Genomic DNA, 14,021 nt, shown 5'->3' on the forward strand with positions numbered 1-14,021 from the left:
AACCACGTGGTTCCACATCCGGAGTTCAACACGTATATTGATCTGGAAGTTGCGGTATACAGACGTTTAGTCATGATTATGTTTCTGTTGATACTTGTTATTATCGACGTCGACCATTACATCCGGGTGCACTAATGCTAACTGTGTGTTAAGTGACGGCCCATCAGAAGCTTGGCAGGTGAGCGACTGGTGGTTTGATGTGGTCTGGTGCGGTAGTTAAGCAACACTAGACGAGATTGAATGGAGCCTTCCTTGACGCGGCTTAGACCATTCTTGATGATCTGAACACCACATTTGGCTTGACCATTACTGGCAGGTTTTTAGGGGGCAGATGTGTAGTGCTTAATGCCATTCTTTTTACAAAAGTTCTGAAACTCTGAACTTGTAAATGACGATCCATTATCTGATACAACGGAGTTTGGAATACCATGTTGTGTGAACATGGTATGTAGATCTTCAATTGTTACGGCAGACGATGAGGATGGCACCACGAGAATTTCACTCTATTTGGAGTGGGCATCAACAACAACAAAAAGAAAAAGCTTCCCTTGAAATGGACCAGCATGGTCGATGTGTAGTCTGGACCATGGTTTTGATGGCCACGACTACATGGCCAATGAAGACTGTGGCGGTGTCTTGGCATGGCTTGACAAGCATAACAATGGCGTGCACTGGACTCAATGTCACTGTCCAAACCAGGCTACCAAACATGGGCTTGGGCAAAAGCCTTCATGGTGACTATGCCCGGTTGAGCATTGTGGAGTTCACTGATAATTTTCACTCGGAATTATCACTCGGCTACCCCAAAGCAGGCAGTCTGCATCAATAGAGAGCCCATCCTTCCGGATGAGGTGCAGTTTCGCCCCTTCTGGTAGTGATGCCCAATCACCTGGCATAACACAGCGTTTAATTTGTGACAAATCTGGATTGCTATTGGTAGCACAAGCAATCTGCTTCGCAGTTACAGGCGCATCATCGCGAATGACGTGAGCCATGAGATGAATAATAACACCAGATTGTGGAGGTTCTGGGATGGTTACAGGAAGTGGAAAGCGACTGAGTGCGTCAGCACAGTACACTTCCTTACCCAGGTGGTAAACCAATGAATAGTCATAACCGGCAAGGGTCAATGCCCAACGTTGTACACGATCTGATGATGTGGGCAGAATGGCTCTGGTTTCTCCCAGGAGACGTTACAAGGGTTCGTGATCAGTCTCAAAGGTAATATGTCATCCAAAGACATATTGGTGCAACTTTAAGGTGCCGCAGACACACACGACAGCCTCTCGTTCTCCATGAGCATAACGATGTTCAGTGTCAGGTCAGATAGGGTTCATGTTGCATACGCAACAGGCTGGGGTATTACCGGTTCCATTTGTTTGCAATAACGCACACCCAATGCCATATGAAGACCTATCACAACTGAGAATAAGTTCCTTGGATGGGTCCTAATGGACAAATAATAACGAGGAGGACAGCATGGTTTTCGTGGCCTTGAACGCTTTTGTTTGGGCAGCTTCCCATTTCCAGACAATGCCTTTCCTGAGGAGAAGATACAGAGGCTCGATGGTTTTGCTTAGTTGAAGCAGGAATTTCCAAAGTAGTTCAACATACCCAGGAATACACGTAGTTCTGAAATGTTTTGTGGAATTGGTGCATTCACAATTGCCTCAACTTTGCTCGGAGAGGGCAAAAAGCCTTGACAGGAGATTTGATGACCCAGGTATTCAACTTCACGTGCCATAAAGATACACTTCTCATGCCTTCGGCATAGCCCAGCTTGTGACAGCCGATTGAGGACTTTGCGAAGGTTCTCGAGGTGTTCATGTTGTGACTTGCCAGCCACTAGTATGTAGTCCTGAAATATGACTGTCTTTGATACAGTTTTCAAAAATGTCTCCATCTTGCTTTGGAAGGTTGGTGCAGCAGAGCATATGCCAAATGGGCATCTGTTATACATGCAGAGTCCTCGATGAGTGTTGATGCATGTATAGGGATTGAAATCATCATCCAGCTCCATTTGAGCATCAGCATTGGTCAAGTCAAGCTTCGTGAATGTCTGGCCACCCATAAGACTGCTGAACAGATCCTCTGCTTTGGGCAAAGGGTAGCCATCCAGCTTTGAATAGCGGTTGATTGTCATTTTGTAGTCCCCACAAATGTGCACTGTTCCATCTGCTTTGAGTATTGGAACGATAGGTGCTGGCCAGTCGGAGTACTCGCCTGGTGAGATGATGCCCTCTACAGGCGATCAAGCTCACAATCGATCATTGATCGCATCATGTAGGGCACAGGTCTAGCCTTATGGAACGATGGCTGAGCATCTGCAGAAACATGAATCCTCACTTTTGGCCCTGCTAAGACACCAACACCATCACTGAACAGGCCAGGGTACTTGTTGAGCACGTTATCGTATCCAGCATCAGAGTTGGAGACTGTTTACGTCACTCCAATTAAGTCTGATTATTCGTAACCAATCTCGGCTTTTAGATGGTTGGTCCTTCTCCACACACGATCAGCAGTGGGAGGACATGAGTGCTGTTTCCATATCCTACAGTTACGTTAGCTAGCCAACTACAGGAACCACCGCCTTGGTGTATGTTCTCCAGTCAGTAGATACAGGCTGGAGTGCAGGAGCATTTCTTGGAGGGTAGATGGAGGTGAACTTGTTCTCGCTCATAATTGATCTGGAAGCACCGGTATCAACTTCCATACTCACAGGGATCTTATCGATTGTTACATCAACTATAATTGGAGCGTCGGAGCTCTTTGTTCCAACAGAGGAAACCTTATAAAGTTCCTTACTGGACTCTCAGCTGCAGGCTGTGCTCTGTGACCCATTGTCCGCTGCATCAGGGTTCACCCCAATGTGATAAGCAGGACACAAGTTCTTCAACTTGGATTGAGAATAACACTTCAAGTGTCCCTGCTTACCACAGGTGTCACAGGTATAATTCCTCTACCAACATTGGAAAGCTTGATGATTACCACCACAACGCCAACAAGTTACCCCAACCTTCCGGGTAGATTCAAAAATGTCAGGAGGTGGAGGTGAACTTGGTGGCTTGCTAAAACACTTTTGCTTGAAGCCAAAGGTTACCTTGTTAACCAATGGGTCCTGCTGGATAACTTTTGACTTATTGGAGATCACACGCAGGCTCTCGGCAGTTTGCATTCACGCAGTGGCTATTTCCATGACTTGAGCTCAATTGGGGTCGGATTCAGGAAGGAGTTTCTGCAGAATTGAGTCGTCATTGATGCCTTTTATAAATAAGTTACGCAACATCTCTTCAAGTTTATCTGTAATCTCACAATGTTCGGTGAGTCGGCGTAAATCGGCCACAAACTCGGATGCTGACCGACCCTCTTGACGATAGTGGGGATAAAATTTCTATCTCGAGATGATCTTACCCAGTTTGAGGTGATAATGTCTTTTCACTAGATTGACGAGCTCTTCATATGACTTGTCAGAAGGTTTGGCTGGGGCAAGAAGATCTTTGATGAGGGTGTACGTCGGGGCGCCGCATACGGACAGTAATCCAGCTCACCACCTTTCAGCGTCCTCATCGGTGTCCATTTTGTTTGCCACGAAGTACTGCTTTAGACGATCGGTATAGTCTTTCCAATCATCCCCCACTGCGTATTGTTGCAATATGCCGATGCACGAAGACATCCTCGTCGCCACTGTATTGTACTCACGAGACAGGGACGAAGGCTCTGAAGTGGGAACAACAGGTTTAATCCAGACACGGGCACAACACAGCACAGCACAGCACAGCACAGCACAGCACAGCATGGAGAATCACATGACTCTCCTTAACCATGCCCCGGTGCACCCATGTATGCATGCATTAACATAGACTACTGATACCTCTCACACGCAGATGCCAATGAACCCTGCCGTGCTTCTTTGCTTGGTTGCTTTCATCCTTATTGGTCAGTGTGTGTTCTTGTGTGGTTTGTGTTGGAAGTAAAGTAAGATAAAAGAGTGAAATAAGAGCAAGGATTGAAGATTGGGGACCTAACTAAAAGCCCGACACAACATCTTTCCCATTTTGCCACTAGACATGTGGAAAGGACTAACTAAACACATACTAATGAAATAACTGCCTTGGAATCGCTGTATATTGTGTGCCATTGCCTCAGAGGAGTGCTGGTTTTACAAAACCACAACAGTATTAATGTACACATTGCAAGAGGTCTTGCATTGTAGCTTGAATGAAGACGATGAAAACTGATAGCTTCGTAAAAGGCATGACATTTTGGATTTGTTGTCAAAACGAATTTATTTCCTTAAAGACACAATAATATTCAAATTAAGATTTCATCCTTCACTTGTTTTACATATTATTTTCAATTTGTTAATTACAAAGAAAGGGTTTGTCCTTTTTCACCTTGAAAAATTATCTGTACTGTATCAGCATTTTGTGCTTCCCATGTCCTCGTCTTGTCTCTCATTGCACGAGCTTATCCATATTGTCAGATCAAAGTTGAGATGGCAAGTTTTATCAAAGTAATATTGATTATTTTTTCCCGATACATATCAAAAACTTTATGAAAAGGATTGCGTGGAAGGGAAAAAAAAAAAAAAAACAAGATGAAATTGACAGATGAAAGTGGTAGTTCTGTTTCACTAAATTTGGTTGTTTGTAAATGAAAGAAAAAGCATTCCTGGTTACTGAAAGGCCTTACTTGGTTATGGGATTCACACTCGCCTCGACGACACTTAACCCTCTGCAGCTTTTGATGTTCTCCGGTAGACACTGGATGCCTGTGAAAAAGCACATACAATATTCTGAATGCACAAACATGAAAGGAAAACCTCTGCAGGAATGCAAAAATCCACAATTTTTCTACAAGGAGCATTAAAAACAAAAATGTGAAATTTTAATGTACCGTATTTTTCAGCCGAGAAGTCCATATGGAGTACAAGTCGAATTGGCTAATTTCCCCATTTTTCTTTCCTTCATTCATAGCTAAGTCAATCTGAGTACAAGTCGAGGCCTGGCCTTGTGGGGGAAAAGGTACTGACTTATACGCTGAAAAATACGGTACATCATAGCACTATAAAAAGAAAGGGAAAGGTGGGGGGGAAAAAAAAGGAAAGATGAGGAACTTATTCGAAATAAATAACAAAAATGTAGAATAAAAGAACAGAGGGAAAGAATAGGCTAAAATGTTACAAAAAGATGAATGATGATAATTACAGCAAATCAGACAAGTGTGGAGAACCATTTTTTATGTGACCTCACCATTTTTGCTGATATCTAGTTCTTTCAAGGTGGTAAGACATGATATTGCAGATGGCAGGCCCATGAGGTCATTATCAGGGACGCTCAACTTGCGTAAGGCACGGCAGTTGAATAATTGCTGCAAAACAAAGCCCGGGAAGGAAAAAACAGCACAACCATTATTTTCTTTGAAATATACCAGAGTTCCATTTGAAGAAAATCCTGTTATAACGAGTACCATTATAATGAAAGGTATTTTAATTGGCAATCCCATTTTAAACTAGGACACTCGGTAGAGTGCATACCTCTGCCACGCAATGCCTGATTTTGAGCACAATAATTTTTTGATATATCATGCTTTCCTGTTGGACCTCAACATTCGTAGGGGATACTTTCCTCAAAAATGCTGTGAATGTCAAATCCACGAATGTTGGGGCATTGTTTCAAAGGAAAAAAGGGGGATAGATTCCCAACCGTTCACGATTCATAAGGGAAAATTAAAAATCCCGTGAAAAACCGTGAATGTAGAAGCAGGTCAGAAAACCACAAATACATGAAGCTCAGGGCCACGAATATAGAAGCAGGTCAGAAAAACCATGAATACACCTGCGAAAAACCACGAATAAGCGGAAAAAAACTGCGAATAAGTAAAGCATTCGGACGTGAATATAGAAGGTCACATTTTTATGAACTGCGAATATTGTGGGTCAACGAATAAAAATTGTCGTATACTGATCTGGATTGGGATCGAAAAAAAAATTCGTATCCGGATCTGAATTGGGATCTTCACCAAAATTGAATCGATTTGCCCTTGTCACATGCCCAACCTATCCACCAAGTTTCGTCTGAATCTGTCCACAACTTTTTGAGATGTCATGCAATATCGTTTTTAGCCCCATTTCTCACTAGTGAAGAATCACTTTTTAAAAAAAAAATTTCATTCTCCTATCTGGATTGGGATTTGGATATTCACCAGAATTGAATCAATTCTTCCTATTTGCATACCCAACCTGTCCACCAAATTAAATCCGAATCTGTGCATATAATAAAAAATATCCTGAATTTCGTGAATGAGATATCCTGCACACAAACAAAGAAATGAAATTGCTCGTTGAGCAAGGAATTGCCAGAATAACTTTGTCATATCTCCATGATCTCTGAAAAAACAAAAACCTGGAAATCAATTTGGTTCTTATAAGTCGATAGTGCTACTGTTTAATGAGTTATAGCACTTAGTTTGGTCATGATCATAACTTGGAAGTCAATCGGACTTGAAATGGCGTTTTTATCGCAATTTGAAAGTTTTGACCCGACCCCCCTGACATTCGACCCCTGACTGCTAAGAAGGGTGTTGGTATGACACCCCAATGAGACATATGGTTGGATCTAGTATTGGAAGATGCATATTTTGGATTTGGTTTGAAGTCGATACGACCATTTTAACGGACATTATTGCGAAAATAAGAATTTCGGTTTTTCGGTGCCCTTGACCTTGACCTTTGACCTAGATTCACCAAAAACGACAAGTGTCTAAGTTGGACCATGGCTGGCGTCTGTACCCAGTTTGGTCATGATCGCTAAAATGGTGTGGTTGCTACAGGGTAAACAAACACACAAACAGACAGACAGACAGACACACAGAATGACACACACAACCGACCAACATAATTGCCGAAATCCAAAGGATTCCGGCAATTAACAAGCAGACAAACACACAAGAAAGATGTCGTACACAGCATGAAACTTGCGGAATCCATAAAACGAATTTGACCTTAAAAATAATTGGTGGTTTAAGTCAATGAACAAGTATGCAAGTCCTCTTCAAATTTCAAGTCAATCGGATTAAAATGGACAACTTTACAAATCTGGCCTACGTTGACCTCAAGAATAATTGATTGTTGAATTCATAACCTGATATGCAAATCCTGTTCAAATTTCTAGTCAATTGGATGAAAATTGAGGATTTTAGAAATGTGACAAAGTTGTTGACCTTTGGCGTATGCTGACCTTTTGACCTCAAAAACAATAGGCTTCTTGCTTATGATGCTCTACTAAGTGGTGAAGTTTCATGAAGATTGGTTTAAAATTGTGACCTGTAGGAGATTGACATGCGAACAAACAGACAGACAAAGACAAACAAACAAACAGACAGACAGACAGAAGTGAAAACATTCCCTCTTTCCACCTTTCAGGCAGAGGTATAGTGGGGCAGATAACAGCAATTTTTGAGAGGAATCGTGCAAATGACGACACAAGCATCAAATTTGGCACATTTGTTCTCCAGGGGATTCTAATCAAATCTGCCTCATTGGCCATTTGAAAATCCAAATTAAAAAAAGAAAAAAAAAGTCAAGATCACAAATCAATGTTGGATGCTGGCTGAGATTGGTGGATGTTTCAGAAACATTATCAAAGACGTTCCAAGTCCGCCATGCAGTTTTCTTCCCTTTACCGTGGAAGGCAGACACGACGTCACATCCAGTGAACGCATGCAAGTATGGGATCCCTCTCGCTTTCTCAGGCCCTATTGCACAAACTATCTCATGGACTGGAATCCATCGCTCCTTGGCTCCTTGGCCAAAGGCAATCCACATGTTCTCAAGACCTAGTTCCTGTTACGATGGCAGTACAGATATTGCTATGACTAGTACGTCCGTGTCATTAGCCTTAATGATAATGGACTTGCCACCATCCGTTGTTGCATCCCTGGCGTGTACAAATATTCGAGTGTCAGCTTCTTTATGACAACATGGAGACACAGCATCCAGTGACTTCCTTGTGTTGCTAATGGCATCTTCCCCTTTTGTGACAATGACTGTGCTTCACTCATCTTTTCCGCAAGGAAGTGAAACAGCTCAGTCTTGTTGCTGTCATCTCGAGGAAAGCTTCTCCAGTTACTTGGGGTCTTACTGGTTCCTGTCACTCTTCTTCTGATTCCTTGCCCCCTTTTTGACCTTGCCTCGGACTTCAGACTTGACTTCTTGTACACATCAAACACTACGTCCACCCTCTCGTACCTGGCACCATAGGATTCCACCTTTGGGATGATGTCTTCTTTCGCATAGTCATCAAATATCTTTGAAGTGCGTGGAGGTAGGGCATTGATAAGTGCTGAGCCATCAATGATGACTGCATCTCCCCTCGGTTCTCTGTCTGGGATGTTCACTTGCGCTTCAAGAATTTCAGCCAGCTGTGACTTCAAATTTTTTTGAAGTTTTTTTTTTCTTTTCAAAATTTTGATTTTCAAATGGCCAATCAGGCAGATTTGATAAGAAAGCCCTGCAGAACAGAAATGCCAAATTTGATGCTTGTATCATAATTTGCACAATTTTTCTACTATCTACTATACGAGTAATCATGAATTTTAATTCCATGACAAACAGTGAAATGTTGAATTGTTCTTTTAATTTTCACAATATGTTGATCCATTGCAGATAAATTATTTAATTCAGTACTCTATGACCAATTCATTAAGAACTATTATGATCAAATGGGAAACTATGGTTCAAATTGTATAAGGTGAAATTATTTACAGATTGCATCAGATTATTTAATGGCTGGATCTAACTCCCAATGACAACGATCTGCTTTGATTTTTGAAGTACCACCTGAGTGGTAGCTCAGGTAGAAGTACCTGACCTCTCTCCCTCTTTACTACAACCACCTGAATGGCTGCTGATTTGCCAAAGATGAGGAAATGACTGAACCAACTGAGATGTGGCCAAAGAAGCAACATGAAAACTTCGATTTTCCTTGTATAGACAATTTAATCGACAAATGGAGAAAGTGCATTGAAGTTAAGGAACACAAAAACGAGAAATTTTAAAAGGTTGGCGAGTCTCGGATTGTTGTCTATCATTCTTAGATCTTTTTAGAACTACTTTTGGGTTTGGTGAAGCATGTTATCGAATAAGCTTTCCTATCCAAGTGTCTGTAAATGCTGCGAAAGCGATCTCCAAAATAATTCAATTATTTTATCCCTTCTAGATTTTAAAAGGGAGCATGAATGGAAATAAAACGAATTAGTCATACCTTGATTAATGCTGCTTTGTTATAACTCGCAGAGTACCCGCCCTAAGGGCGATCTTGTTCCAAGCATATAACAGGTTCCTCTGATGCATACCATTATTTGGGTGCTGTATAGGCAACTGACATCTCTGAATAGGCCAAAAAAAACCAAAACAACCCATGTTACATGCATGAAGCAAAAACATACCCACTGCTCATAATTCAAAACACCTCACTGAACTGGAAAATGTGGGGATAGGAATACTGAACTGTAAATGGTGGAGACTTGTAATACTCTCCCCCATCAGGAGGCGGTGCTACACGATACACATTTACATAGAGAATTTGTGTTCCACCCCTCCCTCCCCTCCTCCCCTCCTCCCCCCCAACCCCAAGACCACCAGAAAAGATAACACTCCTATGCATTAAATGCTGCTGATTCGCTATGTAGCAAGTCTGGATGTAATCAGCCCAGAACTGTACAGTGGCATGAGTGGTGCGACAAACAAACACACACACACATGCACACACAAATACAAAGACACACAAACACCGGTCCATTAATTATTGTAAGGATGCTGTCTCTCTCCTGTCAGAATTTGTTTTTTTAATGACAAAAAATGATTACAATCCATCAGGCGGTTCAAAAGTCCCATGCGAGAACAGGCAACACACATCAGTCTCGTCTTTTCTCTGAGCTGCATGCTCAGCAAATGAGAACAGTGTGTGCTGATCAGCGCTTCGCTCAGCCAGCTTTGAACGCTCTCCCCACACTCGTGCTTACAGCATTGTGGTAACTCTTTATTTCTCCTTATTTGTACATAATTTTATGAGACCGATTGACCCATAATATAGAGAAAAAGTATTGCAAATGATCCTGTTGGTAATGCTCCTCCCGGCTCGTTACCCACCGCTGCCTTATGCTGCTCTGACTGAATGCATCGGTAAGTACAGGACCACAACTTATTGTATTTTGTTGTCACTATCATAAAAAATAAGTTTTAATTTTCAAGTTCATTTCAAACATTTATCAAGTGTACACAATCATTATTCGTGCTCTTGTCATGTGAACATGAGTTATAACTACCTTTTTACCTCCACCGCCGAAGATGAAGGAGGTTATATTTTCACCCCTTTCTGTCTGTTTGTTACTTCCAAATGGAAGAGTTTTCAAGTTTAGTCCAGGAGCCAATCTCCAAAAGGAAATCCTAGAAATTACTTCCGTTTACTTTCTCTCCCGGCAAAGGTTTGACTGTTTTATTTGATAGGCCTATCACCACAGTGTATCACCTGGAAGTACAGAAAATTAGTTGGGCATAAGGTAGCTACAGCTCGACAAAAAAAAACATGTTAATATGCGTCAATGGCTTAACTGAAGAAATAAGAATGGGGGTTGGGGTACGTCTTTCGATTGCAACTTTATGAGTTTTAACAGTTGAAATACAAATGGCTCCTCAAAACATTTCTAGGACATTCATGTTTTTAATGTATCTAAGCATAATGACCTTTGATCTTCAGCAAAGATCACAGAAAGGTCACCAAGTGCAAACTCAGTGCGTCAACGGAGATAAATAGAAAATGTTAGTTTTTTCACTTAAAAAAGAAAAAAAAAGAAAAAAACATTCCTCCTACATTTGAAAGTGTATTTGTTAATAATATCTTATATTTCAAAATTACGTGATGTGTTTTCTATTAATTATTGCATATTTGTGATAATTATACAACAACCTGTGTATATATTTTGGGGTTGAAATAATGGTAATCTTGTTAAATGATTAGCGTATAATATTTCCTTTGTTTTTTCAGGTATGACTGTCCTGAAGAACAGCTGTTGACCCAAGTGGATGCATGAAGAGCAAGATAGAGTCTCCCTCTGATGCAGCATTAGACATTGCTTCAGAAGTGCTTCGATAAACTAACGCCACACCTAATGACTTAACCAGTCGTGCTTTGCTTCATAGTATAGACTGCAGTGCACAGGTACAGATTACAGATTCAAAATGGACAGCAGTATCAGCAGGAGTCCGGGTATAAAACTTGGACTAAAGAAAAGCAGAATATCAAGTAACCTCAACAAATGTATAAAATGTCAGAGACATAAAGGGACAGAAGCTGCAAACGGCATCTCAATATTCCATTTCGAAGTTCATTGAAGCTTCACGTTTGAGACATGATGAAGTCTCACAGCGAATCGAGCTTGAAGTAAATGAGAACTTGCTGACTGTTGGTAATGTGAAATGGCACAAGCTATACAAGTGCCAGAAATCTTACGCGTATTGAGTGAGGTTTTACTGGTGAAGACATCGCAGGTCCATTGTCAGGTCCTCAGACCAGAAAGTCTTTTTACGTTAACAAATTGGTCCCCGTGTCTGATCTGTCAACAGGCCAAATGTAGTGGTGAAAGCGTCACATCACAGGTCCTTACAACTCAATTGCATGGAACTTTATTAAAAGCAGCCCAACATAGAAAAGATGAAATGATGATACGAAGAATTCTTGGAGAGGATATTATTGCACTGGAGGCAAAATATCACAGAGGGTGCGACAAAAAGTACGTATCTGTGTCATAATGCAGCCAAACGAGTGAACCAGCAGCAAATGTACCAGATGACAAGGCATTCAACAATCTCGTTGATCAGATTCAGGGTAAGATCTTCAGGCAGCAAAAAGCATTTGACATGGCCAACCTTCGTGAGCTCTATCGGACACAGCTTATCCCACAAGGCAGCAGCAAAGAAAAGGCTTTCCAATACAAAGTTCAGAACCTTAAAAAGAGACCAGTGGCTAAATATGATGGAGATATTGTCTTCTACCCTCAGAAGGAGAAAAATAGAAGTGAAATTGTGTGCAATTCCTCATTAGATATTGGACATCTGATAAACATTGTTACTGAAGTGAAAGAATCGATGTCATGCATGCAGAGCCACACTGATCTTGACGTGGAGGAAATAAGCAATGATACATTTTCACAGGTCCTGTACCATGCTGCTGCAATCCTGAGAACTGATATGAAAAATGTGAAAGGAATTGATGCACATCCTCTGAATATTGCAAATATCTCACGACCAAAGGCAAACAAGGTGATCCCTGAGAATCTGAAGATGTGCTTCTACAACCATAGACAGTTTCTGGAAGATAACATGGCAGCGTTCAGCACTCAGGGTAATAAAAAGGAGAGTAATGAAAGAAAGGGGTTGAGCATTGCACAGGATATAGTTTTCCAGTTCTCTGGAGGCAGTAAGAAGATGCCCAAGAATGTCATTCCAAGAATGTTGGAATGAATGATTCCAATCCACACCACTGCACAGAAACTTGGTCAAATCATATGAAGCATTTCCCCGGCCTTCCATGCGCTTTCTGGGTGTGCTTCAATGAGCAGTTTGTCTGGCCCTGGAAAGTAAAAAGCAATGCAGGCCCTGAAAACCGACCGCATCATTCGACAAGCTGATTGACTGGATCACACCCGTCCCTAATCACTCCTGAGTGCATGGAATCGCGCAAACTCCTGATTGGCTTGTTCCACGGAGAGAGGTCATCAGACCTGAATGCAAGCAGATACAAATTATTCACAAAGAAGAACTTGGACAGCACCAAGCTTCCTCCTACAGATGATGCTGCAGTTCTCCATATTAAATGGGACAACTACCAGTGCTACATGTGGAAGTACGCAAGAGATGCAATTCTTCATTTGCCCTCACCTGTTGGAAATGGGTAGAAGATGAATGCCTCCGAGACACTTGAACCTGAACTTATGACAAGACCTCCAGTGCCTGAAACCATCACTGAGCTTGCGGTCTGCGGGTTTAGAAATGGGTGCAAGCGACAATGTAGCTGCAGAGATGTTGGACTATCATGCACACATGCTCACCAATGTGATGGCCTGTGCAAGAACATGGTCTCTGATGATGATGATGATGATGATGATGATGATGATGATGGTGACATTGAGGAGTTTCATTGACTACTCTGCCACACATTGACCTGCCAATGTCTTTTTTCTGATATGCATAATACTTCCCCATTAGAGCTGTTAGAGACAATGCCACCATTTCATAAATTCAAAATGGTTCATATATACTTGCATATAATGGACTATCCTGATGGAGTAATTGACATTTCCTTTGACTCATTCAAGAACGCGGTTGTTCAGCTCCTGCCTACCTGAGCATGATGGAAATACCAGCAAAGTGCTTATTTTCGTGACACTTAAATGCATATTGACAAAAGGATTGCAGTTGTATGATTGTGTCATATTTTGTTCGGCATGCCAAACACTGTGTCAAATTTATCGCCTCATGCCTGCTAAAGAGACTATCAGCCTGAATAATAGAAAGTGACATACAGTATATGCGCATTCATATATGTATATATTATACACTAAAAGCAAATATTAGGCCTCAAGACAGCAAGTTGGGTGTGTTTTAAAAGTAGAAACCAAAATTTTATTCACTAGTTCATTTTTAAGTGTAATAAGAAAACATTTCCTCATGAAAAGTGCATGTTTTCTAGTTATTGCTGTTGTTGTATAGCTTTTGCACTTGATGACCTTTTTGTGTCCTTAACAGAAGGTCAAAGGTCATTATGCTTCAATACATTAAAAAAGATGCATGTCTGAGAAATGTTTTGAGGAGTCGTTTGTATTTCTACTGTTAAAACTTGTAAAGTTACAAAAGAAAGATGTACCCATACCCCAATTCTTATTTCTTTAGTTAAGCCATTGATGTATATTAACATATGTTTTTTGTCGAGCTGTAGCAACCTTGTGCCCACCTAATTTTCTGA

At 41.3% G+C, this 14,021-nt stretch overlaps 1 protein-coding gene across 4 annotated transcripts in view; it reads right to left on the reverse strand.

Annotated features, from left to right (window-relative positions):
* Positions 1-14,021, reverse strand: part of LOC147032855 (uncharacterized) — a 322,720-nt gene that overhangs the window by 227,002 nt on the left and 81,697 nt on the right. For all 4 annotated transcript variants that reach the window (XM_085870793.1, XM_085870792.1, XM_085870794.1 and 1 more), the window contains 2 exons: positions 5,253-5,370; positions 4,693-4,771 (listed from right to left, as the gene is read on the reverse strand). In XM_085870793.1, the coding sequence (XP_085726919.1) occupies positions 4,693-4,771; positions 5,253-5,370 (197 nt within the window). The remainder of the gene's footprint in view (positions 1-4,692; positions 4,772-5,252; positions 5,371-14,021) is intronic.

This window comes from Eptatretus burgeri, chromosome 2, assembly GCF_056783735.1.
Source record: "Eptatretus burgeri isolate ZD-2024b chromosome 2, Ebu_testis_v1, whole genome shotgun sequence".
NCBI classification, from domain to species: Eukaryota; Metazoa; Chordata; class Myxini; order Myxiniformes; family Myxinidae; genus Eptatretus; species Eptatretus burgeri.